Consider the following 22594-nt stretch of genomic DNA (forward strand, 5'->3'; position numbering starts at 1 on the left):
ACAACTCCCAGAGTCCCAAAGCCATGGCAGCTGGGGATGCTGGGAGTGGTAGTCCCGCAGCCTCTTGAGAATCCCTGTCGAGATGGGGACACTGGCGGGCGGGCGGGCGGAATATGCGAGAGGGGGCGTGGCTTCAGGCCCCGTTGCCATGGCGCCCAAAGGCCGTTCGCGGCCTGCAGCCCGGGCCTGGCGGCGGCAGTTGCAGTAGGCTCGTTGCCATGGTTACCGCGCCCTCGCTCGGCCTCCGCGGCGGCGCCTTCCTTCGCCCCGCCGAGCCCGCATGGAGGGAGCGCGGCCGGTGGTGAGTCGGCTCGGGGGCGGGCTGTGGTGGTGGTCTGATGGGGAGGGCGGCGGGTGGCGGCTTCGGGGCAGCTGCAAGACCCTCACCCCGTCCGAAGAGGAGGGAAGCTGGCCTGGCGCGTGAGGAGGAGCCCTGCGGGATCGGACCCAGGCAGCACCCAGCCTCCTGCCTCCAACAGGGGGTCAGGCAGGTGCGCTTCCTATCCCGGAACGCGCCCCACCCGCCCCGCCCCGCCCCTTCACTGGGCTAGTCGGACGTAGACTGCACCTGACCGTGGAGGCTCCATGGCGTTAGCACGGCGTGTGGGGCGGGGCGTGTGGGGGTGTCAAGGCGCCTGCAAGCAGCCCTGCGCGGGATGATCAGGCCGGTGGTCTGTGCCTCCTGCGGTCTGTTTCCCCTTCGCGAGCCTTCCAAAGATAGGCTGCTTCTGTCTAGGGGGGCTCCACTGAGGTGTCATTTCCTTACCTACTAAATTTCCATCCCGCTCTTCCTGCCAGGAGCCCAAAGCGCCGTGTCCATGGTTAGGCTCATCCGCCCAACAGCCCTGCGAGGTCGGCTAGGCTGAGGGAGCAGCGACTGGCCCAGACTGTCACCCAGCGAGTTTCGTGGCTGCCGAGTGGGTTGTGTCTCCTTGAACAGGGATTCTCAGAGGTGGTGGACTACCACTCCCATCATCCCCAATTAAAAAAAACAAACAAACCTATTTTTATTCATTCATTCATTCATTCAGCCATCCCAGGTCCTTGGGAAGGACTCGATGTCTGGCTAAAACAAACCGGTGAATAACACCTGTCTGACTGTGTGAATAATTAATAATAAATTAATAAAATAGTGCCCAGGGCAAGCACTGAAATTGCGCCTCTGCCCAAACATCTGACACAGACTGAGAAGGAAAACTGCTGGAAAAAGCAGGGAAATGCAAAAACAAGCCCACCTCCCACACAAAATCAGCACAAGGTTCCTGTGTAAGAATTCAGCAGGAAACTGGGTTTCCCAGCAGCCCCCAAAATTGCGGCCTCCCTATTGACTGAGCCATCCCTGACTGCTCCCTCCCGGGAGCATAATTCATTACAGCAGAGGTTTTCAGATTTGTGCCCTCTGATGTTGCTGGACTACAGATTCCATCATCCACAGCCAAAAATACCCCACACTGTGGGTGATGGATGTTGTAGTTCAGCACCTGGGGACCCATGGCTGCACTCAACAACCGAGAAACAAAAGAAATCATTGCTTTGACATTTATTTTTGTACTTTTTTCTTCCTCTCTTCTCCTAAGGAACTCCGCGTGGCAGATATGGTCTCCCACATTTTAGTCTCAAACTTGAAAGGGGGACGCTCGGAAACATTCAAAAACCTGATCCCCACATGCACCCTAAAGGTAAAGTGTGCAGTTAGGTCGATTTCTACTCCTGCTGCCCACAGAGCCCTGTTGTTTTCTTTGGGTAGAATACAGGAGGGGTTGACCAACCCTGAAGTGGTACAGTCCAATCCTTCACTGCAGGGCTATACCACATGATTTTAATGAATATGTCGGCTAGAGCTGTGGTGGACCCGCCTGTCACAAGCTCTTCAGACTTTGAGTAAAGATACATGTCGGGTTTGCATTCTTACTGTAGCAAAAACTACTTTTGTTGGTTCTTACAATAAACTCCTTTTGTTAATTAAAACCTCTCTCCCAAGCCAGTTTTCTTGAGTTCAGACACTTGCACGAATTAAAACTGCTTGGAAATTTAACAGAATGGCTGCTGAAAACAAAATGGGCACCGCACATGCTCAGGTGGTCCCTGCAAGGCCCTAGGCCTTGCCAGGCCTCACAGAGGCCATTTGATCATGGGTGGTGGCCTCCAAAATGGCTGCCACACCGGCGATCTTTGCAGGCCTGAACGGGCCGCGGCGGTAAATTAAGAGGCTGGTGGGGCACGGCGAACCTTTGCAGACCCCCCTCCCCACTGTGGCCTTTGGGAAGCCCCCCAAAGGGGCTACAGGTAAAAATAATTTATTTAATTTTAATTTAATTTTAATTTTTAAAAAATATTTATTTATTTAATCACAAACTGGGGAGGGGGTGGGAAGCAGCATGGCAAGTGCCCTGGCTTCCCCACCCTAGATATGTCTGACCCCTGCTAAATGGACAGAGGCACCTTTTTAAAGTGGCAATTCTCTTACTTGAGCAGGGGGAGAGTAACTGGCCCAATCCATCCCCAGCACAGCATCCCTCCAGTGGCTGTTGCTGGTGCCTATCTTAGGTTTCTTTGTAGCTTGTGAGCCCTTTGAGGACAGGGGGCCATTTTGTTTATTTATATCTCTAGAAACTGCTTTGGGAACTTTGGTTGAAAAGCGGTATATAAATATTTATTGTAATTGTATTCGCTCCCTGTTCATTGAGTTGAGAGTCCTGAGCCTGGAGGGAGAGAACACCATCTCCTTTATGTCTGCTCCCGAGGCTATGAAGAGACAAATTCTGGTGGCTATAGGCCACTTCTAGCCTCCGAGACAGGATGCCTCTGAACCCCACTTTTAGGGGAGCAACAGCAGGAGAGGAGGCATGTCCTCTGCTCTTGCCTGTGGGCTTCGCAGGGGCATCTGGTGGGCCACGGTGTGAAACAGGACGCTGGACTAGATAGACCTTGGGTCTGATCCAGCAGGGCTGTCCTTACATACTTAAAACCTCTAGTCTAAAATAAGTACAGTACTAGGAGTTATCTAAAAGAGTTTTTATTTTATTTTTCAGGCTTGTCCTTCCTAACCATTAATCCCCTGTTTCTGCTTCTTCAATAGCAGTGTGATATTGCTTAAGTTAGGAACATAGGAAGCTGCCTTCTACTGAATCAGGCCCTTGGTCGGTCTAGGTCAGTATTGTCTACCCAGACAGGCAGCGGCTTCTCCAAGGTTGCAGGCAGGAGTCTCTCTCAGCCCAATCTTGGAGATGCTGCCAGGGAGGGAACTGGGAACCTTCTGCATGCAGATGCTCTTCCCAGAGCAACCTCATCCCTTGAGGGGAGTATCTTACAGTGCTCACATGAGTTGCATTCAAATGCAAACCAGGGTGGACCCTGCTTAGCAAAGGGAACAATTCATGCTTGCTGCCACAAGACCAGCTCTCCTCTCCCGAGAGCTATAGTCAGCTTTGGTGTTTGAGTGCTTGGAGGAGTTAACTCTCACCTACAGGCCTGCCACTCAGGCACGTTCTTCTCTGGGCACCCAAGGGTGGGGAAAACTAGAAGAGGTAGACTCCCAAGGTAACACAAGATCTCCTATTTTGTGTCCTGGAAAAGGGGAAGGTTCAAGGGGTTCAAATGGGAAGAGATGATGAGGTGCCCAAGGAGCTATGGTTCGCACCCCAGACTAAAGTAAAGTCGGTGTCGACTTGTGGCGAGTCCTGTGGTTGTCTTTGGTAGAATCCAGGAGGGGTTGACCATTGCCTCCTCCCGTGCAGTATGAGATGATGCCTTTCAGCATCTTCCTACATCGCTGCTGCCTGATATAGGTGTTTCCCATAATCTGGGAAACATACCAGTGGGGATTCGAACCAGCAACCTCTGGCTTGGTAGTCAGGTTATTTCCCCACTGTGCCATTAGGTGGCTCTAGGCTAGAAATAATCCCAGACAGCAAAATAAGGACTCTCTCTGATACACAGGGGTAACAAAAGGGTGTGTAGATGCTTTAAAACAAAGTACTTGAAGCAGTGCACATTAACTTGGGGAATGCAAGGGCTTATGTAACTGGAGCTATTAAATGGAGCCTCCATGTACTAATGCAGTGTACCTCTGGGTTTGCTGGGGATAAAGAGTAAGTAATGGCTGTGCTTGTGAGTTTGTGGAGGGATCTACTGGTTATGACTGGAAGCAATTCTGGACTTGGTGGTCTGACCATTGATAAGATGCGCATATAAAATGATGTACCACGAGCATCACGTAAAATGGGATATACCCCGAGCAGTATCGTGCTGGAAGGATATGAATATTTTAAATTAATAATATTAAATGAAATGTAGTCGTAGGTTAAGGAGACACCGTTTTTTTCCTCCTTTCCACAGGAGCAGGCACACGCAGGAGACATTCGGCGGCGGCTCCAGGAGGAGGGGGGTGACCCTGCGGCTTCTGCGGACGAGCAGCTGTGTTATGTCTGGGGCTTGCTCCTGAGCGGCCGAGAGAAGCTGGGTTCAGTCACCAGCGAGTTGGAGCAGCTCCGGCAGCGGCAAGCAGAGGAGATGCGAGAGGTAGGGGCGAAGCTGCAGGGGCTACAGTGTTCCCACAAACAGGGATTCCCCAGATGTTCTTGACTACAACTCCCAGAATTCCCAGCTGCACTGGCATTGGCTTGGGGATTCGGGGAGTAGTAGTCGATGGGCTACAAAGATTGCTTTTCCCAGAGCAATCCCATAGACTCCTAAAGGACTTTTCCAGAGTAAACCCACCTTATTAAAATATTTCTACTCTGTGTTTTTGAACCAAAGGGATTCTGTGGTTAGCAGCCATGGAATCCAAACTCAATATTAGGCTTTTTTGTACTATACATTTATTTTTGCCCTGAAGGCATACCGTTATAAGCTGCTGGGAAATCATAAGGTTTCTCTAGAGACGGTTGACTTTCTAAAGTGCAGATGTTGTATGCGGACATAGAAACATAGGAAGCTGCCATATACTGAGTCAGACGCTTGGTCCAACTAGCTCAGTGTTGTCTACACAGACTGGTAGCGGCTTCTCCAAGGCTGCAGGTGGGAATCTCCCTCAGCCCTATCTTGGAGATGTCGGGGAGGGACCTTAGGATCTCTCATGCTCTTCCCAGAGCGGCTCCATCCCCTAAGGAGAATCTCTTCCAGTGCTCACACATTTAGTCTCCCATCGATATGCAACCAGGGCAGACCCTGCTTAGCAAAGGGGACATGTCATGCTTGCTGCCACATGACCAGCTCTCCTCCCCAACGGATTCTGACCATTGCATACCTCTCTCGAAGGTGCCATCAACTCTGCTTTTGTCGTCTTGTTTCTTTGTGTTTCCTGCTTACTTTGGGGGAGGCAGCGCCCATTTCCTGCCCTCCCCACATTACTCCTGCGTTTCCTGGTTTTTGTGTTGGCGTTTGGTTCCAGTCATCCTCGGTATTTGGTGCGTTGTCAGTGGGAGGAGTAACCAGGGGACATCCTGGCGTGAAGCTCATTGAAAGCAACGGGATCCGCGCAGGAGCGTATCCTGCCTTTGTGGAGAAGTCCCACTCGTTTCAGTATGGCGGGAACGACTCTGAGTAAGCTGTGTCCCGGGCCTTCAAAGTGAGACTCGCGGACAATAGGAACAGCAGGAGGCTTCCCCGTATCTGACGCAAATGATGGATTGCCGTTCGCAACTGTCCTCAGCTTGGCAAGTGGAAGCCGGGCTCTGGACTCTGTGGGGCCTGAGCACCCAGAGATTCCTTCCCACGCAGCACGGAGGCTGCCCCCTCCCAACTTCTTCAGCCTCCTTATCTTTTCGTTGCTGCGGTGGGGGCCAAGGAAGGAAATCCCCTCCTGCTTTGAAAAAAGGAAGCGTGAAAGGTCTGTCTGGGTACTTTCCATCTGTCACTGGCATTGTTGGTCCTTGAAGGAGGAAGACCAAAACAGAGTTGTTAAGAATATAAGAACAGCCTTGCTGGATCAGGCCCCAAGCCCCTCCAGTCCAGCATCCTGTTTCACACACCTGCCAGATGCCTCCTCTGAGAAGCAAAGGGCTCTTCAGTCCCGTCTCCTGTTTCCCACCAGATGCCTCCTTTGGTCCCCAGCCCCGGAGACAGAGGGCAGTTTTCCATGCCCTCCCTTGGCCTGTCTTGTGGGAAGTGCAGTCGGGGAAGCTAACCCGCCGTTTATGCCCCCCCTGCCTAGTGCGGGAAGCCCGTTGCCTGGACCAGCCAGTTCCAGTACGAAGGGAAACGCCTTGTGCGTCTTGACTGCTGTGTTACAAGGGCTCCTGGAACTGGTGACGCGTCCTGAGCTAATGGCGGAGGACACCTGAGGGCCTCGTCTCTTTTCGCCAGAGAAATGGTTGATTCTGTTCAACACGTGGGAAAGGCCCCTCTCTCTCTTTTCCTGCACAGCACTGAATTCTGGGGATTCAGAGTTGGACCTTCCTAATTCAACCTGAGTGGGATCTAAAACAAACTGAGTGGACAGCAGAAAACTGGTGAGTGTGCGCACATGCGCACACCTTAGAGGGAACAGTGGGCATGAGTAGGAAGCGGTGGCTGGGGCTGGGCCACATTATTTGGTTGAGGCCCGTTTGGACAGAGCTGCCACTCCCTGCGAAGTTGGGAGGGATCCGCTTAGTTTACAGAATGCTTTGGCTATTGCTTGCCGAAGGTTCCCAGTTCCCTCCCTGGCAGCATCTCCAAGAGAGGGCTGAGAGAGATTCCTGCCTGCAGCCTTGGAGAAGCCGCTGCCAGTCTGTGCAGACAATACTGGACCAAGGGCCTGACTCAGTAAATGGCAGCTTCCTACGTTCCTGTGTAATGGTATTCAGCAGAGCCCTTCTAGGTGATGTAAGGGTGGTTGAACCTAGACTGGAATCTCCAGAAGATGAACCAGCTGTTGCTTGCTGTGATACTTCTACAAGATCCTTTGCTGATAAAGCTTCTCACATTTGGTCTGACCTGGACACTGAGGGAGGAGAGCTGGTCTTGTGGTAGCAAGCATAACTTGTCCCTGTTGCTGAGCAGGGTCTGCCCTGGTTTGCATTTGAATGGGAGACGTGTGAGCACTGTAAGATATTCCCCCTCGGGATGGGTCTGGGGATCTGGGAAGAGCACCTGCCTGCTTGCATGCAAAAGGTCCCAAGTTCCCTCCCTCCAAGATGGGCTGAGAGAGACTCCTGCCTGCAACCTTGGAGAAGCCACTGCCAGTCAGGGTAGACAATACTGAGCTAGATGGACTGATGGTCTGACTCGGTATATGGCAGCTTCCTATGTTCCTAATGCAGTGCCTGTTCTGCTAATCTCAGGGCCTTCTGCTTGTTGCAATTGCTTGGGTCATTTTGACCCTTGAAGAAGCTGGCAGGGTGCTTGGGGTTGTGAAAGCTCCTTGCCCATTTGGCTCCTTGCCCGTGGCTACCGTGGCTAGTTAAGGTTGGGAATGGGGCTGTAGCTCAGTTTTCAAGTTCCCAGGTTCAGCCCCTGGCAGTATCTCCAGGTAGTGCTGGGAAAGAGCCCTGCCTGTAACCTTGGAGAAGCTGCTGCCAGTCAGTGTTGACAACACTGAGCTAGATGGACCTAGGGTCTGACTCAGAAGACAGCTAACTATTTTCCTGGGAGCAGTCAGGGACAGTTAAAAGGGCTCTTGGCTAAAATTGTCGGTCCCTTTTTGCAAGAAGGTGAACCTTCTCAACCTTTGAAGCATGCAGTGGTTTCTTTTAAGCATCGAAAGGTCAGACCCATTTTTCCACCTCTATCCAGCTCCAGGTAATCCTGGATGATGCAGCCTTCTTTGTCTGGCTTCCACACTGGCTATGGGACAAAGAGGGCTTGGGTGGATGAAGGAGCTGGGTATTCTTCTGCTGGAGAAGAGAAGTCTAAGGGGAGTCATGACACCAGAAGAAGCCGACTTGCTCTCTGTTTCTGAGGGCCAGACTAGAACCAAGGGGTTGAAATGACAAGGATGCAGATTTAGCTGAAACATTAGGAGAAATTTCCTGACTGTAAGAGCTATTGGACAGGGGAACAGTCTGCCTCATGCAATAGTTAAGCTCTTCCTCGCTGGAGGTTTCCAAACAGAGGCCAGACAGCCACCGCTCAGGGGTGCTGTTGGAGATGCCTGCCCTGAGCAGGGGTGTGCGTGTGGATTAGAAGACCTCCAAGGTCCCGTCCAAACTCTAACATGCTACGATTCTGAGAGGCTCATGTGTCGAGTGTGTTGAGTCTGGTGCCCAGAAACATGTGCCCGATCCTCTGCAGTATACAAAGGGGCTGTGGCAGAGGGGCAAATATGCCTCCTGGATATGGAAGTGGGTTGACAGATGATGGGATGCCTCTTGCTTTAGAAAGATGGGTGACAGTTTTGATCCATTTAGAGAGGCCACAGATCATTTTGGCTTCGGGTTGATCTCGAAAGGGTCTGAATGTATGGGATGGGGAGATCAGCTGCATGCCGCTTGGATATAGGAAGTCCCAGCTTCAATCCCTGGCAGCATCTCCCAAGACAGGGCTGGGAGAGACTCCTGCCTGCAACCTTGCTGCCAGCCTGGGTAGGCAGTCCTGAGCTAGATGGACCAAGGGTCTGACTCGGTAGAACGCGGCTTCCCAATTGCTCCTGGTTAGGAAGGTTTCTTAGCCTTGATCTGCACAAGACGGGGTAGCAGAATAGGCTGTGATCAGACTGCCGCGTTGGAAGGCCCCAAATCCGAATATGTAGTAAGGAGTTGTTAAACCTACAGGAGCATTCAAAACCCCTCCCTGTCTGCAGTGTCTGCATGTGATGCCATGCCTTCTGCCACCCCAGAACGTTATTGCCGCATTCTGCTGTGTGTATAGACCCTGCCTTAGTATGTGCCGACGATCCCCGGGGAAGATCTGGGTCAGCCACTGAGCAGACCTGGGCAATTGGGCAGGAACCCCCAACAGTGTTCCTTCTGACAGGGATTCCCAGATGTTTTTGACTACAGCTCCCCGAATCCGGAGCTACAATGGCTTGAGGAAAATGCTGCCAGTTTCATTAAGCCAGGGCATTCCTTACATTAGTTATGCAAAGCAATAGTGCCATCTGCTGACAGTCTAAAAAACTCCGCTTACTTGGACAGGCTTCAGCACTGTGCTCAGCACCTTAGGAACACTGGAAGCTGCTATATACCGAGACAGACCTTTGGTTAATCTAGCTCAGTATTGTCAACACAGACTGGCAGCGGCTTCTCCAAGGTTGCAGGCAGGAGTCTGTCTCAGCCCTATCTTGGAGATGCTGCCAGGGAGGGAACTGGGAACCTTCTGTATACAGATTCTCTTCTCAGGGCAGCCCTTTCCCCTCAGGGGAATATCTGACAGTGCTCACATGTAGTCTCCCATTGAAATACAACCAGGGGAGACCCTGCTTAGCAAAGGGTACAATTCATGCTTGCTACCACAAGACCCGCTCTCCTCCCCGAATGTGGTTGGGTTGGGTTGGGTTGCTGGCCTGCACATGATTCTGGAGGAAGGGGAAGTGGGGGCTAATGGGAGGAGAGCTGGTTTTGCAGTTGCAAGCATAGAGTGTCCCCTTTGCTAAGCAGGGTTTGTCCTGGTTTGTATTTGGATGGGTGGCAACGTATGAGCAATACTGCTATCCTTAAGGGATGTGGTTGCAGTGTGACCAGAAGGCGCGAGCAAGCAAGGTGGTGAGTCTCTGCCTCCTCGCAGGGCAGAGGACATTGCAAGACATAATGTTCTCCCCTCTGCACTCCTGCAGGGTAGATTCTCAAAAGTGCCATTGGCTGAGAGAACCTTCCCATGCGGGGCAGAGGAGATAGAAACCATCCACCATATCTTGTTATACTGCCCCTCTTACAAAGACTCCCGCACAAGATATATTTCCCCTCTACTGCAGAGGGATCTGGGCAGACTGGAAGGGTTCTGTACTAAGCTGTCGCTCTCTGATACGATTCAAACCACAACCTGCACAGTCGCTTTTTGTGTAGCAGCAGTGAAAGCACGACCACAATTGACACAGTCATGATCCGGTTGCAGGGCTTTTATTTTATGTTATTGTCTGTTTTGATCTTGTTTTGATTTTGATTGAAATGAACATTGATTGATTGAGAGAGTCCGTTGCTGGGGGCAAGTGGCAAGTCTGTCCACCCGCACCCCATGCAGCAGAGGGCAGTCTGGCTCCTAGAGGCAAAGGAGGTGTGTGGAGGCCTGTCCTAACTCATTTGGCAGCAGAGTCCCATCCCCACCCCACCCCGCCTGCAAAAAAAAAGTATTGATTTGAATACAAGTGCTGAAAAACAGCAACACTACAGATGGGGAGCCCTGTTTCAAAAGCAGCAGTTTCCCCTTCTCTCTCGCATACTCTGGAGGGAATTCCATGTATTGTCAAAAACAAAAGAAAGCGTGCTTTTTGCTTCAGAGCTCTTGTTTTTACCCATATGCAGATCGAATTAATAAATCAATTAAAACTCCATTCCTTGCATCGACAAAAGACCTTCTAATGGGGAGACGGTCTTGCCTCAAAGTTTGAGCAGCACGGGATGCCGCCAGTTCTGACAAATCAGCTTTATTTGATTTTAAATGTAAACGATGAAAAACCAAGCGAGAGGAAATAGTTACTTAAGGACAGGTGCTCTGGTCTGGGTGGGGGGCTGAGTGCGTGTGGAAGCAACCTTCTGCTGTGTCACCCATTTCCCAAGCCATGTGGGGAAATGTGTGGTCAGATGTCGAGCTTGAGCTGGATATCTAGATGTAAGTAAAAAGTAAAGTGTGCCATTGAGTCGATGTCAACTCTTGGCGCCCACAGAGCCCTGTGGTTTTCTTTGGTAGAATACAGGAGGGGTTGACCATTGCCTCCTCCCTCCCAGTTTGAGTAGCCCTCTTAAAAATACTGCATGCCTGCTGTTCAGAGGTGGCGGGCTGGATTCTCTTCCCCAGCGGCTCAGTGGAAGTGAAGGAGTGCTCTATGCACTCTTGGATGGGAAGATAGGGCTGAGAGAGACTCCTGCTTGCAACCTTGGAGAAGCTGCTGCCAGTCTGTGTAGACAATTCTGAGCGAGATGGACTAAGGATCTGACTCGGTAGAGGGCAGTTTCCTATGTTCCTAAGAGCCTGCATTTGAACAATAAAGCTTCTTGTTATCGTTTAATCAAGGAGTAAATGCATTTCATTTCATCTCCTAGCCACCTGAAAAGAGGCCCCCATGCTACTATACAACCAAGGCGGCGGAGCGAAGTCCAAATTGGCCTCGGATCCTGCCAAATCAGACCTGAGTGGTGGCCACAAAAGGCGCCCTGAGGCAGGGAGAACCTTCACAGGCTCTTCTTCTCCCTGCAGGTGGAAAGCTACGTGCGCCACGTCCGTACCTTGACGGAGGTGCGGGATGCTCTGGCGACTGCCTTTGAGAAAGAGAACAAGCAGCTGAGGATGGAATTGGTACAACTGCAGAGCAAGCATGGTAATCGCATCCTCTTCCTGCTCCAGCATGCTAGATTCAGGATGCTTGACACCGGCGAGGCCTCCCTGAGAAGGGAAGGCAGTGCCTAGGGGAATGGTTAATTTCTCTCCGTGCTCTCTTGCACAGAGGTCTTGATTTGCCCGGAGTGCAGCGTGCTGATCTGCTCTCCACTGCTGCCTCCTCCTGCTTCATCCCCAGCACCTAAGTAAGAAGTGATGTGTTGATTTGGCTGTGCTGGGAGCAGGGGTGTGTGTGTGTTTGTGTGTGTGTGAAATAACTCTCCCTCCCTAAAGAACCTTAAAACTGCAACCTAGGCTTATGTGATGTAGTCTCTGCCTTTCAAGGACAAGGGTGAGCCCTGCTAGTCAAAATGGGTAGAACAGGTGCATCTGCTCTACCAAGAAAGAAAGCAACTCGGCCACCAGAGCTTGGTTGTGTGAATTGGATCCTCAGCAGATAACTATTATTTGCCATCAAAAGGGTTCAAGTGTGTTGGGTGGAATATGAGACTCATTTGTTTTCATTCTAACGCTTTTTACTCTCTGAGATAAAGCAGAAACTTAGGGATGTGCAAAAAAGTTTGACTGAATTGCTTCGACTTGCAACTGCTTGCATGGAATAGGATTCATTCGAATCGATTCGATTTCACCTGAACTTGAATCAAATTCACTCAGATTTGATTTCAGTTCAAATTCAAATTGATTCTAACGAATTCCATTCCGTGCAAAAGGTTTTGAGTCAAATCGATTTGGATTCAATTCAGCTCGCTTTGGTCAGATTTTTTGCACATCCCTAGCGGAAACAGAATCTAGCTCTTGTTTTCTTCTTCCTCTGGTGACCCTCATCAGGGCCCGTTTGCTCTTTGTCTGTGCAGTGAGTGGATAACTGACCTTGAACCGGAGCTACTTTTGCAGCTCTGGTCTAATCAATGCTTCATAGCTGGATCAATGTGTCATGTGCCACAGCATCCGCAGCTTTTATAAGAGAGAGGACTTAATGGCTGTGAAATGGCACAGGCCTAGTTACAGGGGCACAGAACCAACTGAGCAAAAGTGTGAAGCTTGTTAACTTGTGTTAACAAGTAGTTAACAATTAAAATCCTTTGTCAAGATACAATTGCCAGTGTGCAATATAAAAAGTCTTTAAGCATCTCATTCCTCATGCATCTCCACAAGGATGGAAACAGAGGTGGCCAACAAATTCCCGAAATATAATTTGGGTTCCTCACCTCCTAAGCTGGAGTCAAACTCCAGGCAGTTGGGGTTCCAGGACTTAGGGGGATCCGGTTGCTTCTCCAGTTGGACCAGAAACATGGCCCAAAACAGGCAGGGGATGAGATCCAGAGGAAACAAGCAAGGATCAGAGGGACTGGAAGCAGGTGTGAAGTAAAAACCAGGCAAGGATCCAGTATTTTCCTGTGTTTTTCCAGGCCTCATTTCAGAGCTGGGCTTGTTTAGCTGGAGAAGAGAAGACTAAGGGGAGATATGATTGATTGATTGATTGATTGATTGATTGTTTAAGTGCCATCAAATCGGTGTCAACTCTTAGCGACCACATAGATAGATTGTCTCCAGGATGATCTGTCTTCAACTTGGCCTTTAAGGTTTCTCAGTGGTGCATTCATTGCTGTTGTCATCGAGTCCATCTACCTTGCTGCTGGTTGTCCTCTTCTCTTTCCTTCCACTTTCCCCAGCATTATGGACTTCTCAAGGGAGCTGGGTCTTCACATAAATGTGTCTGAAGTAATATAGTTTGAGCCTGGCCATTTGTGCCTCGAGTGGAAATTCTGGGTTGATTTGTTCTAGGATCCATTGGTTTGTTTTCCTGGCTGTCCATGGTCTCCTCCAAAGTATTCTCCAGCACCAAAGTTCAGAAGCGTTAATACTTTTTCTCTCTTGCTTCTTCAAAGTCCAACTTTCGCATCCATAGAGTGTCACGGGGAAAACCATTGTCCGGATGATTCTAATCTTTGTAAATGTAGACACGTCACGGCATCTAAATCTCCTTCCCTAAGGCCTTCACTGCAACCCTACCAAGTGCTAGTCTGTGGCGTGGGACCTGAGGTAAAACCACCTCAGTTTGGCTCCACGCAGTGTGTAAATTATCAGAACCGTGGACCCAACCATGGTTCTGATTCTTCCCCCCAAACTCCAGACAATCCCTCAGTTTGAAATAAAGTACGCCAGGAGTCGAAATCGACTTGACGGCACACTTTACTTACACTTACTGGGGCGTGCGGGACCAGTTCAAATTGAACCCAGTTCAATGAGTTTGAGCTTGAACCGGCTTGCCCCCCCCACCCCCAAGGGTGCTTGTCCAAGTTCCAAATGGGCCTGGTTCAGATCGAACCAGTTTGACCTGGATCAGGTGTCTGTGCTTGTAAAGGGGAATCTGATATGGTTTCTTCTTAATAAGCAAAGGGGATTCCTAGCTCTAATAAAGGGTTGAATGGGGTGGGTAGGTAGGTGAGAGGGCATCTTACCAGTGGCTCCCCTGAGCCCTTGCCGGTCCGCACTGTTGCAGGGGGTGCCAGTAAGGTGCCCTCTTGCCTACCCTTTCAATCCTTTTTAGAGTTAAGAATCCCCTTTGCTTGTAAAGGGGAACCCTTATCGAATTCCCCTTTACAAGCATAGCCATCTGAACTGGGTTGAACTGGTTCAATCCAAACCAGGCGTGGTTTGAACTCGGGCCAGTGACCTTTTTGTGGAGGCCGAGCTGGTTCGAGCCGGGCTGGTTCGAACCGGGTTCATTTCGAACTGGTTCCACACGCCCCTAGTGCCCATTACTGGATTCCTCTTTACAAGCATAGCCGCCTGAACCAGGCCGAACCGGTTCAACTGCACAAACGGAACCACTGTTTGGTTCTAATGTTTGCGGACTGGCAGTTCGTTTCGATTTGAACCAAACCACCCAGAACAGTTCTGTGCCTGCCCATTACACTTACCCAAACAAGGCTGGATTGTCTTTATTGGGCAATTGCAATTCAGCCAAACTGGACTTAAGGGAGGAAGTTCCTCCCGGTGCTTAAACTTAATTGGCTGGTGCAGCTTTCCTTCCCGGGTCTCGGGAAGCCCTTTCAGCCAGTTCCCGCCTCTTTCCAGGCTCCCAGACCACAGCTCCAACCCGCCTGGGAGTGGGTCAGGGAACGGGCAAGAGAACCACGGGCTCACTTAGGCCGTGGTCTGTCACAACGTCCGAAGGCGCCCTATATCTGTATGGGTGTGTTGCTTGCTTCTCCCCTCTCAGAATCACAGCAGAAGGAGGTGGAGGAGATGCTGGAGCAAGAAGGCTTGGTTGAGATCACCCGCAGCAGCCCCAGCGAACAGGTGGCCTATTTGCTGGTTGAGAGAAGCACGCTGCTGGAGAAACTGGAGGCCCTGGAGCAAAAGCTGGACTCCCCCAGCTGCCTGGAAAGCCTCTATACTGCCCAGCTGCAGGTAGGCGGCCCGCCGTCTCTTCAGCTGAGCCCGGAGTGCTCTTGAAAGAGAGGCTGAAATCGCGGGCTGCACGTCCCGGCTCTCCCCGAGAACATCACATGCTCGTTAGGCATCTCGATGTGCTAATTAACATTGCCAGTGTTTGCCAGGGAGGGCAAAGCAGCCCTTTCTCAAGAGGAGAGCATAGATGCTTATCCCCCCACCCCCCGGGGCAAAAATCGGGCAACCATCATTGACTTCAAGAAGTTCTTGAAGAGCTGGTCTTGTGGTAGCAAACATGAATTGTCCCCTTTGCTAAGCAGGGTGCACCCTGGGTTGCATTTGAATGGGAGATGTGTGAGCACTGTAAGATATTCCCAGGGGATGGGGCCACTCTGGGAAGAACGTCTGTGTGCTTGCATGCATAAGGTTCTAAGTTCCCTCCCTGGTGGCATCTCCAAGAATGGGCTGGGAGAGACTCCTGTCTGCAAACTTGGAGAAGCCACTGCCAGGACGGGTAGACAATACTGAGCTAGATGGACCAAGGGTCTGACCCGTTATAAAGCAGCTTCCTGTGTTCCTACCTGTCAAATGTCCTGCATGGCTGCATCTAACTTATAACTGAGTGTTTTCAGACAGACTGCAAATAGAAACCTATCGATAGTGGAGGCCTGTATTTTTCTCCACAGTCCCTAGCTATAAGGTCAAATGCTGTTTTAAAATTAATGAAGGCCATGTAGAGTGCACCTTTTATGTGGGGACATATGTTTTTCCACCGGGTCTTGAACAATGATAATAATTATGCCCTGGGCAGCTGTTGAGCATCCCATTCTGAAACCTGTCTGTTCATGTTCCAAAATATTGTCCGGTTCCAACCAATCCGACAATGTTTCATGTAGATGACGCTTATATAATTTACTGATGATGCTTAGCAGACTAATAGGATGGTAATTTGCTGAATCAGGTCTAATCTATTTTTTAATAAATGCGTATATTAATGGCCAGGGTCAAGAAACGTTGGTTCAGTTCAACAGCCAGACAAAATGTTTTACTCGTCAAGATGGTTGGTACATTACCCATCAGGACGTTTTCACTCATTGGGCATCATTTTTCACTTGTCACAGACTAGTAGACTAGTGTATTTCCTGAACCCTGATAATAGCCAGCCCCCAATCCTCAATTTATAATGTTTTGTAGGAATACAGCTCAAGTTAACATTGCAGGGCAGGGACAGACAGTTCTTAATAGTGATCACAGTGGGTTCTTAATTCACAGTGTGAACCCACCTTTGCAACTTGTGTCACATGTGCACATCTCTGGCAAGCCATATACTGGATCAGCTATTGTTCGTGCCCATTTCTCTCATCCTTCAGGTGGACTCCCACCTTTAAAAAAAGAAAAATGAGTGGCATATAGTCATTGGCACATCCATTCATCCTTCGTCTACAATATTTTTCATGAATATTTCTGTCAAATTGCTTTTGAGGATGGCATATTATTGGAAGGTGCATGTTATTGATTTCACAGGCATTAGCCAATAGCCTCTCACTACAATTGACTTTCCCCTAAGCCCTGCATAATCCATTTTTTCCATACCACACTCTAGGACAGAAGCATGTCCCAAGAGAAATATGTTCTGGCATGTCAGATTTGAATAGAAAAGCACACTTCTGTTTATAGCAATAGCAATAGCACTTACATTTATATACCGCTCTATAGCCGGAGCTCTCTAAGCAGTTTACAATGATTTAGCATATTGCCCCCAACATTCTGGGTACTCATTTTACCGACCTCGGAAGGATGGAAGGCTGAGTCAACCTTGAGCCCCTGGTCAGGATCGAACTTGTAACCTTCTGGTTACAGGGCAGCAGTTTTACCACTGCGCCACCAGGGGCTCTTATAGTTGAGAGGTTTTCACATTGCCTTTCTTAAAAGGGTTATATCTGTCTTCACCCTCTGCATGTTATTTTGATGAAGCTGAAGGCTTTTGATGAAGGATGCTTATCTGTGATTATTTTTCTTTTGTGCAAGAATGAATTGGATCACATTCGTCAGATGCTAGAAGACGAGCTTCAGGAACAACGCGAATCCATGCAGCGCACCAAAGAGATGATGAACAAAGTAAAGCACTAATAACTGGCCCTTTTTTACTGGTTATTTTGGGAGTTCTCACACTTGGGGGCCCCTGATGTTGTTGGACTACAACTCCCAGAATCCTCAGCCAAAGGCTGTTGCAGCTGGGGATTCTGGGTTTTGTTGTCAAACCATCTGGGAATCACTGTTCCAGGGAACACTGGTTGAAGGTAATTTGAGAATAGGATGGAGAGTGGGTTGGGTGGTCCCTCTAAGGTTTTCCATCTCTGTGTGGAATGAGTTTTGTTCTGAGCTTCTTGGAGAGTCGCGGCCAGTCAGTAGAGAATACTGAATTAGATGGACCAATGGTCTGACTCAGTAGAAGCAAGCTTCTAGGGATGTACATGAATCGCGATTCGAAGGGCGATTCGGAACACATTCCCTGCACCTTTAACATGGAAGACAGCAGATCAAGGATTGGACCTGCTTTCCTCCATGTTAAAGGTGGGTGATGTGTTACGAATCGCCCTTCAAATTGTGTTTTGTGAACATCCCTAGCAGTTTCCTATCTTCCTGTAACAGGCCCATAGTAGCAACTAGAATGCAAATTGGATTTTTCAGGGAGGGCCTGGTTGAGAAGCAATGCTGTTTGCAATCCCTAGGTCCTGCCTTCTAGAGGACATCTGATAAGAATTCATCTAGCGCCCGCCCCCCCATGTGCCCTGGTACAAGTCATGGAGCCCTCCCATGTCAAGAGGTCTCCCCCCCCCCACCCACCGCCCAGCAATGCCCCTTCCTCCACCAACAGTGGCTTGTTTTCTAGTCTCACGCTGAAGAGCTGGCAAGAGAGATCGCCTTGCGCCAGTGTGCCGAACAAGACCTGGACGAAGCCGCACGCAGGCTGCAGATGGCTCACGGGGAGATCTGGAGGCGGGTGGAGGAAGTGGACGTGCAGGAGAAAGAGCAAAGCAAATTGGGTGAGTTTGGCTTTTGAAGCGTCGGGAGAATCAGTTTGGTCGGAACAGATTGAGCTTGTACATGTGGTTGTATTTTATATACTGCCCTTCGTCCTAAGACCCCAGTTTAACAACAATCAAAAACAAGGCCTCCCAGCCGCTCTAGTCAGATGGGTAGATTCAGCTGGGAGCAGACAGCTCCTAAGGTGCCCGGGGCCCCATTTGTTGAGGGTACCAGTCAATTGGTTGAATTGCTTTTGTCCAGGATCTTGTCCACGTTAGAAATCCTTCAGCCATTGTGGTGAGGGCTGATGGCAGTGGTAGTCCAACAATATCTCCAGGGGTTGTGGTGCCCGAGGCGAGGTGCGAAATGCTGCCTCCCCCCCCCCCCTTTTTGGCATTTTATATCCCGCTCTTCCTCCAAGGAGCCCAGAGGTTTCTCCTCACGACAACCCTGTGAAGTAGGTTAGGCTGAGAGTGACTGGCCCAGAGTCACCCAGCTAGTTTCATGGCTGAATGGGGAGTTGAACTTGGGTCTCCCCGGTCCTAGTCTAGCACTCTAACCACTACACCACGCTGGCGCCAAAGTGCATGGGGAGCAGGGAAGAGGGCAGGTGGCCAGCAGACCCCTCTCTTCTCCTTGTGCTTCTTACCAACCTTGCAAGGAGAGTGAGAAGAGGCTCTCCTTCAGTGTCCCCTCTAACAGAGATTCCCAGATGTTGTTGACGACAACTCCCATAATTCCAAAGCAAAAGACATTGCAGCTGGGGATTCTGGGAGTTGTACTCAGCAACATCTGGGAATCCCTGTTAGAGGGGACAGTGTTCTCCTTGCAAGGGTCAGATTGGTCCTGAAGAGCTGCTCTGATGGCGGCGGCGGTGATGATTTTGCCACCCTGCTGGAGCCTCTGTAATCTGCCGCCTGCGGTGACTGTTTCACCTTGCCTCGTGCAAGAGATGCCTCAGATCTGGGGACCCAAGGTCGAAAACACCCGCCCAGAGTTGCCACACCAGGATCAGAAGCCAAAGTTTGGTATGCGAACCAGAGTCTGGGTAAATGACAGTTGCGGGGTTTACATCTCAGCCAACTGACCACGGTTGGGAACGTTGTTCTGCCTTCGGGGGTTGCTATTTGGGGCAGTGCTTAGGGATTGTCAGGGAAGACGGGGGGAGAAGAGAGAAACCACCAACTCCAGGGTTTGTGTGCATATCTGAATGACAAGTTGTGCTTTAGAGCCTAGGAACATAGGAAGCTGCCTTGTACCTTGGCCCATCTAGCTCAGTCTTGTCTGCTCTGACTGGCAGCGGCTCTCCAAGGTTTCAGGCAGAGTCGTCTTTCCCAGCCCTACTTGGAGATGCTACCAGGGATTGAACCTGGGACCTTCTGCTGTAGAATAAATGCTCTAGCACTAAGCTATGGCTCATCCCCTAAGGGGATTATTTCACAGTGCTTACATGTCGTCTCCCATCCAAATGCAAACCAAGGTGGACCCTGCTTAATAAGAGGACAATTCATGCTCACTGCCACAAGACCAGCATACCACCCACTTGCGGTAGAGCAGTATTAGTCTAAAACGCAATTTCTAGGTGCTGATGGCCAGCACGAATTGTCCCCTTTGCTAAGCAGGGTCTGCCCTGGTTTGCATTTGAATGGAGACATGTGCGAGCACTGTAAGATAATTCCCCTTAGGGGATGAGGCATAGCTCAGTGGAAGAACATCTTCATGCTTGCATGCAGAAGGTTCCAAGTTCCCTCCCTGGCAGCATCTCCAAGTCAGGGCTGAGAGAGACTCCTACCTGAAACCTTGGAGAAGCTGCTGCCACCCTGTGCAGTCAATACTGAGCAAGATGGACCAGAGATCTGACTCAGTAGAAGGCAGCTTCCTATGTTCCTAACAGCTTTGGGCTAGTGCAATGTCTGATCTCAGCAGCCCTTTTTCCCTGGGCAGATTTGTGTCAGAGAGCCACTCTAGAGCAGCCAGGTCATTGCCGGCCCCAGAGCAGTCGCTCTGCTTGTTTGCATTCTGACTTCCTGCCCTGCTTTGGTCGATCGGTCTTTTTAGGGCATCTCTAGCATTGGGTTGGCACGTACTCGGCAGCATGTGGCAACCTCCAGACAACGCTGTACCTCCCGATCATGGACAGAACTGCTGCCGGATTCCTTTTCTAGGTGACCCCTGAGTGCAGTGAACCAGGGAGGAATTTATTATCATTTACCAGTAACGTTTTGAGGAGGCCCTTTGTGCATCACTGGCCTTCTGTATGTAAGTTCCAACTGTGTCTGTGATTTTCTGTGCTTAAGGTCCATTTCTTTGTGTACGTAGACACTTCGCCAGGGCTTCTGGATGGGCTTGCTTGTTTATTTTGTGCTTCTGGGTTACTAAACAAAGGCTGTGTTTAAATATTTGCTAAAGCTGATGTAATAGTCTCATATTTGGAAGAGGGGAAAAGACTAGATCCCGGATTAATTTGAGAACGAAGTAATTATTTCCCTTGCATAGCTTTCTGTCCATCTGCAGATAGAAGAGGTTCATTGGTTGTTATAGGTTATTGTGAATACAGTTTGCGAAGATTTTTAACCCTCTTATTCGTTTAAAAGAATGTTAGTAATCTGCTATTAAAGTCAAAAAGGGTTTTGTTTTTGTTTTTAAATGATTAGATGTATTTGTAAAAGATTCCAGTTTAATGTAGAAAATAAGAAAGTATTTTAAGGCTTATTGCTTATGGTAAGTGTACAACTCTCTGGGAAATGAAACAACCCCTAATGTAAGTTCCTGAGGGACCTCCCAGACCCTGGTTACCTTACTTGTGACATTTTTCTTTCAATTGAAAACCTTCTGGAGGTCTGAATTAAACCTAACGCAACCCTAAAGCTTCTTATCTTAACTGTAGCACAGACAAGAAGGATCTATTGTCCATTGAAAAGAAAATATTCACCATGCTGGGGTCATTTAGGCCCCCAATACTTTGGATGTACAGTGTTTCATTCCCTCCAATCATTTTAATTGGGTTCTTATTGACCCCAATGCCTTTTTGATGAAACTCTCAAGTATTATTTTGTATCTGTCTGTCTGTATCTATCTGGGTTCATTTATATATTTGGGGAGGGGGCTTGAACTCCCTTCTTGGAGTGAGTGTGGGGGTTACATATACTCCTGTAAAGTCGATTATGACATCAACTGCATGGGAGAGTTAAGGCTGTAGTAATGCCTTGCATGTTACATTATGAATATGATGAATATTTATATACCATTTTCCAACAGAAATCCCCAAAGCGATTTACATAGATATAAAAAATCAAACAAATGGCCCCCTGTCTCCAAAGGGCTCACAATCTAAAAAGAAACATGATAGACACCAGCAACAGCCCCTGGAGGGATGCTGTGCTGGGGATGGATAGGGCCAGTTGCTCTCCCCCTGCTAAAATACAAGAGAATCCCCACTTTAAAAAGCTGCCCCTTTGCTCAGTTAGCAGGGTTCTTGCATATCTTTCCAGAGCAGTGGTGTTGGCCCCTTCTCCTTTTAAAACCTCAATTGACTGAAGAATGGTAAAGAAGAAACCGATTGACTCACATAAATCATCTGGGCAGGGATTGCTGAGATGGTCCTTGATTCTGGATAGTGCCTCACACACTTTGGCTCTCATGCTATACATATTTAGCCATAAGAATCGCCACAGGAGAGCCAGATTGCTCTCTCGGTCACCTTAAAGAGACCATCTTTCTCCCATCTTAAAAGATCCACATTGTCTGCTGATTTGTTTCCGGGCAAAATGCAAAGTGCTGGTAATTACCTACAGAGCTTTGAGTGACTTGGGCCCCAGATATCTCATAGAGTGCCGCTTTAAAAACATTAAAAACATACCGACTGCTGAGGTTGTCTGGAGAGGTCCGTCTCCATCTGCTGCTTGTTCGGCCAGCAACAACTCAGTTGGGCCTTTGCCGCAGGCAGCTCCCGAACTCTGCAATGCACTCCCTGCCGGGATACAGAGAGGCTGATCTCGCACTCCTCTTCAGGGTAGGAAGAGTGGCCAGGCTGGGTTCAGGAAGAGAGCTGGTCTTGTGGTAGCAAGCATGACTTGTCCCCTTTGCTAAGCAGGGTCTGCCTTGATTTGCATTTGAATGGGAGACTGCATGCGTGAGCACTGGAAGATCTTCCCCTCAGGGGATGGAGCCGCTCTGGGAAGAGCAGAAGGTTCAAAGTTCTCTCCCTGGCAGTATCTCCAAAATAGGGCTGAGAGAGACTCCTGCCTGCAACCTGGGAGAAGCCGCTGCCAGTCTGTGTAGACACTACTGAGCCAGACGAACCAAGGGTCTGACTCAGTATATGAACACAAGAATGGCCCTGCTGGATCAGGCCCAAGGAGGCCCAACTAGTCCAGTATCCTGTTTCACACAGTGGCCCACCAGATGCTGCTGGAAGCCTACAGACAGGAGTTGAGGACATGCCTCCTCTCCTGCTGTTACTTCCCTACAACTGGTTACTCATCCTGCCTCTGAGGCTGGAGGTGGCCTATAGCCCTCTGACTAGTAGCCGTTGATAAACCTCTCCTCCATGAAGTTATCCAAACCCCTCAGCCATCTAGGTTGTTTGCTGTCACCACATCTTGTGGCAGAGAATTCCACAAGTGGATTATGCATTGTGTGAAAAAATACTTCTGTTGGTTGGTCCTAGATTTCCTGGCAATCACTTTCATGGGATGCCCCCGGGTTCTAGTGTGATGTGAGAGGGAATAGGATTTCTCTCTCTCCACTTTCT

General features: G+C 49.6%; 1 protein-coding gene across 8 annotated transcripts in view; it reads left to right on the forward strand.

Annotated features, from left to right (window-relative positions):
* Positions 1–162: 162 nt before the first annotated feature.
* The window catches only part of CCDC30 (coiled-coil domain containing 30), a 71637-nt gene continuing 49205 nt past the window's right edge, over positions 163–22594 (forward strand). For 5 of the 8 annotated variants that reach the window (XR_008312585.1, XR_008312586.1, XM_053280649.1 and 2 more), the window contains exons 1-7: positions 312–491; positions 1578–1679; positions 4339–4521; positions 11272–11392; positions 14639–14829; positions 16840–16929; positions 17705–17858. Coding sequence is in view for 6 of the 8 variants with exons in the window: in XM_053280649.1 (XP_053136624.1) it covers positions 339–491; positions 1578–1679; positions 4339–4521; positions 11272–11392; positions 14639–14829; positions 16840–16929; positions 17705–17858 (994 nt within the window). In the remaining 2 variants the exon portion in view is untranslated. The other 3 variants (XM_053280651.1, XM_053280648.1, XM_053280652.1) reach the window with 3 other exon arrangements.

This window comes from Hemicordylus capensis, chromosome 16, assembly GCF_027244095.1.
Source record: "Hemicordylus capensis ecotype Gifberg chromosome 16, rHemCap1.1.pri, whole genome shotgun sequence".
NCBI lineage: Eukaryota > Metazoa > Chordata > Lepidosauria > Squamata > Cordylidae > Hemicordylus > Hemicordylus capensis.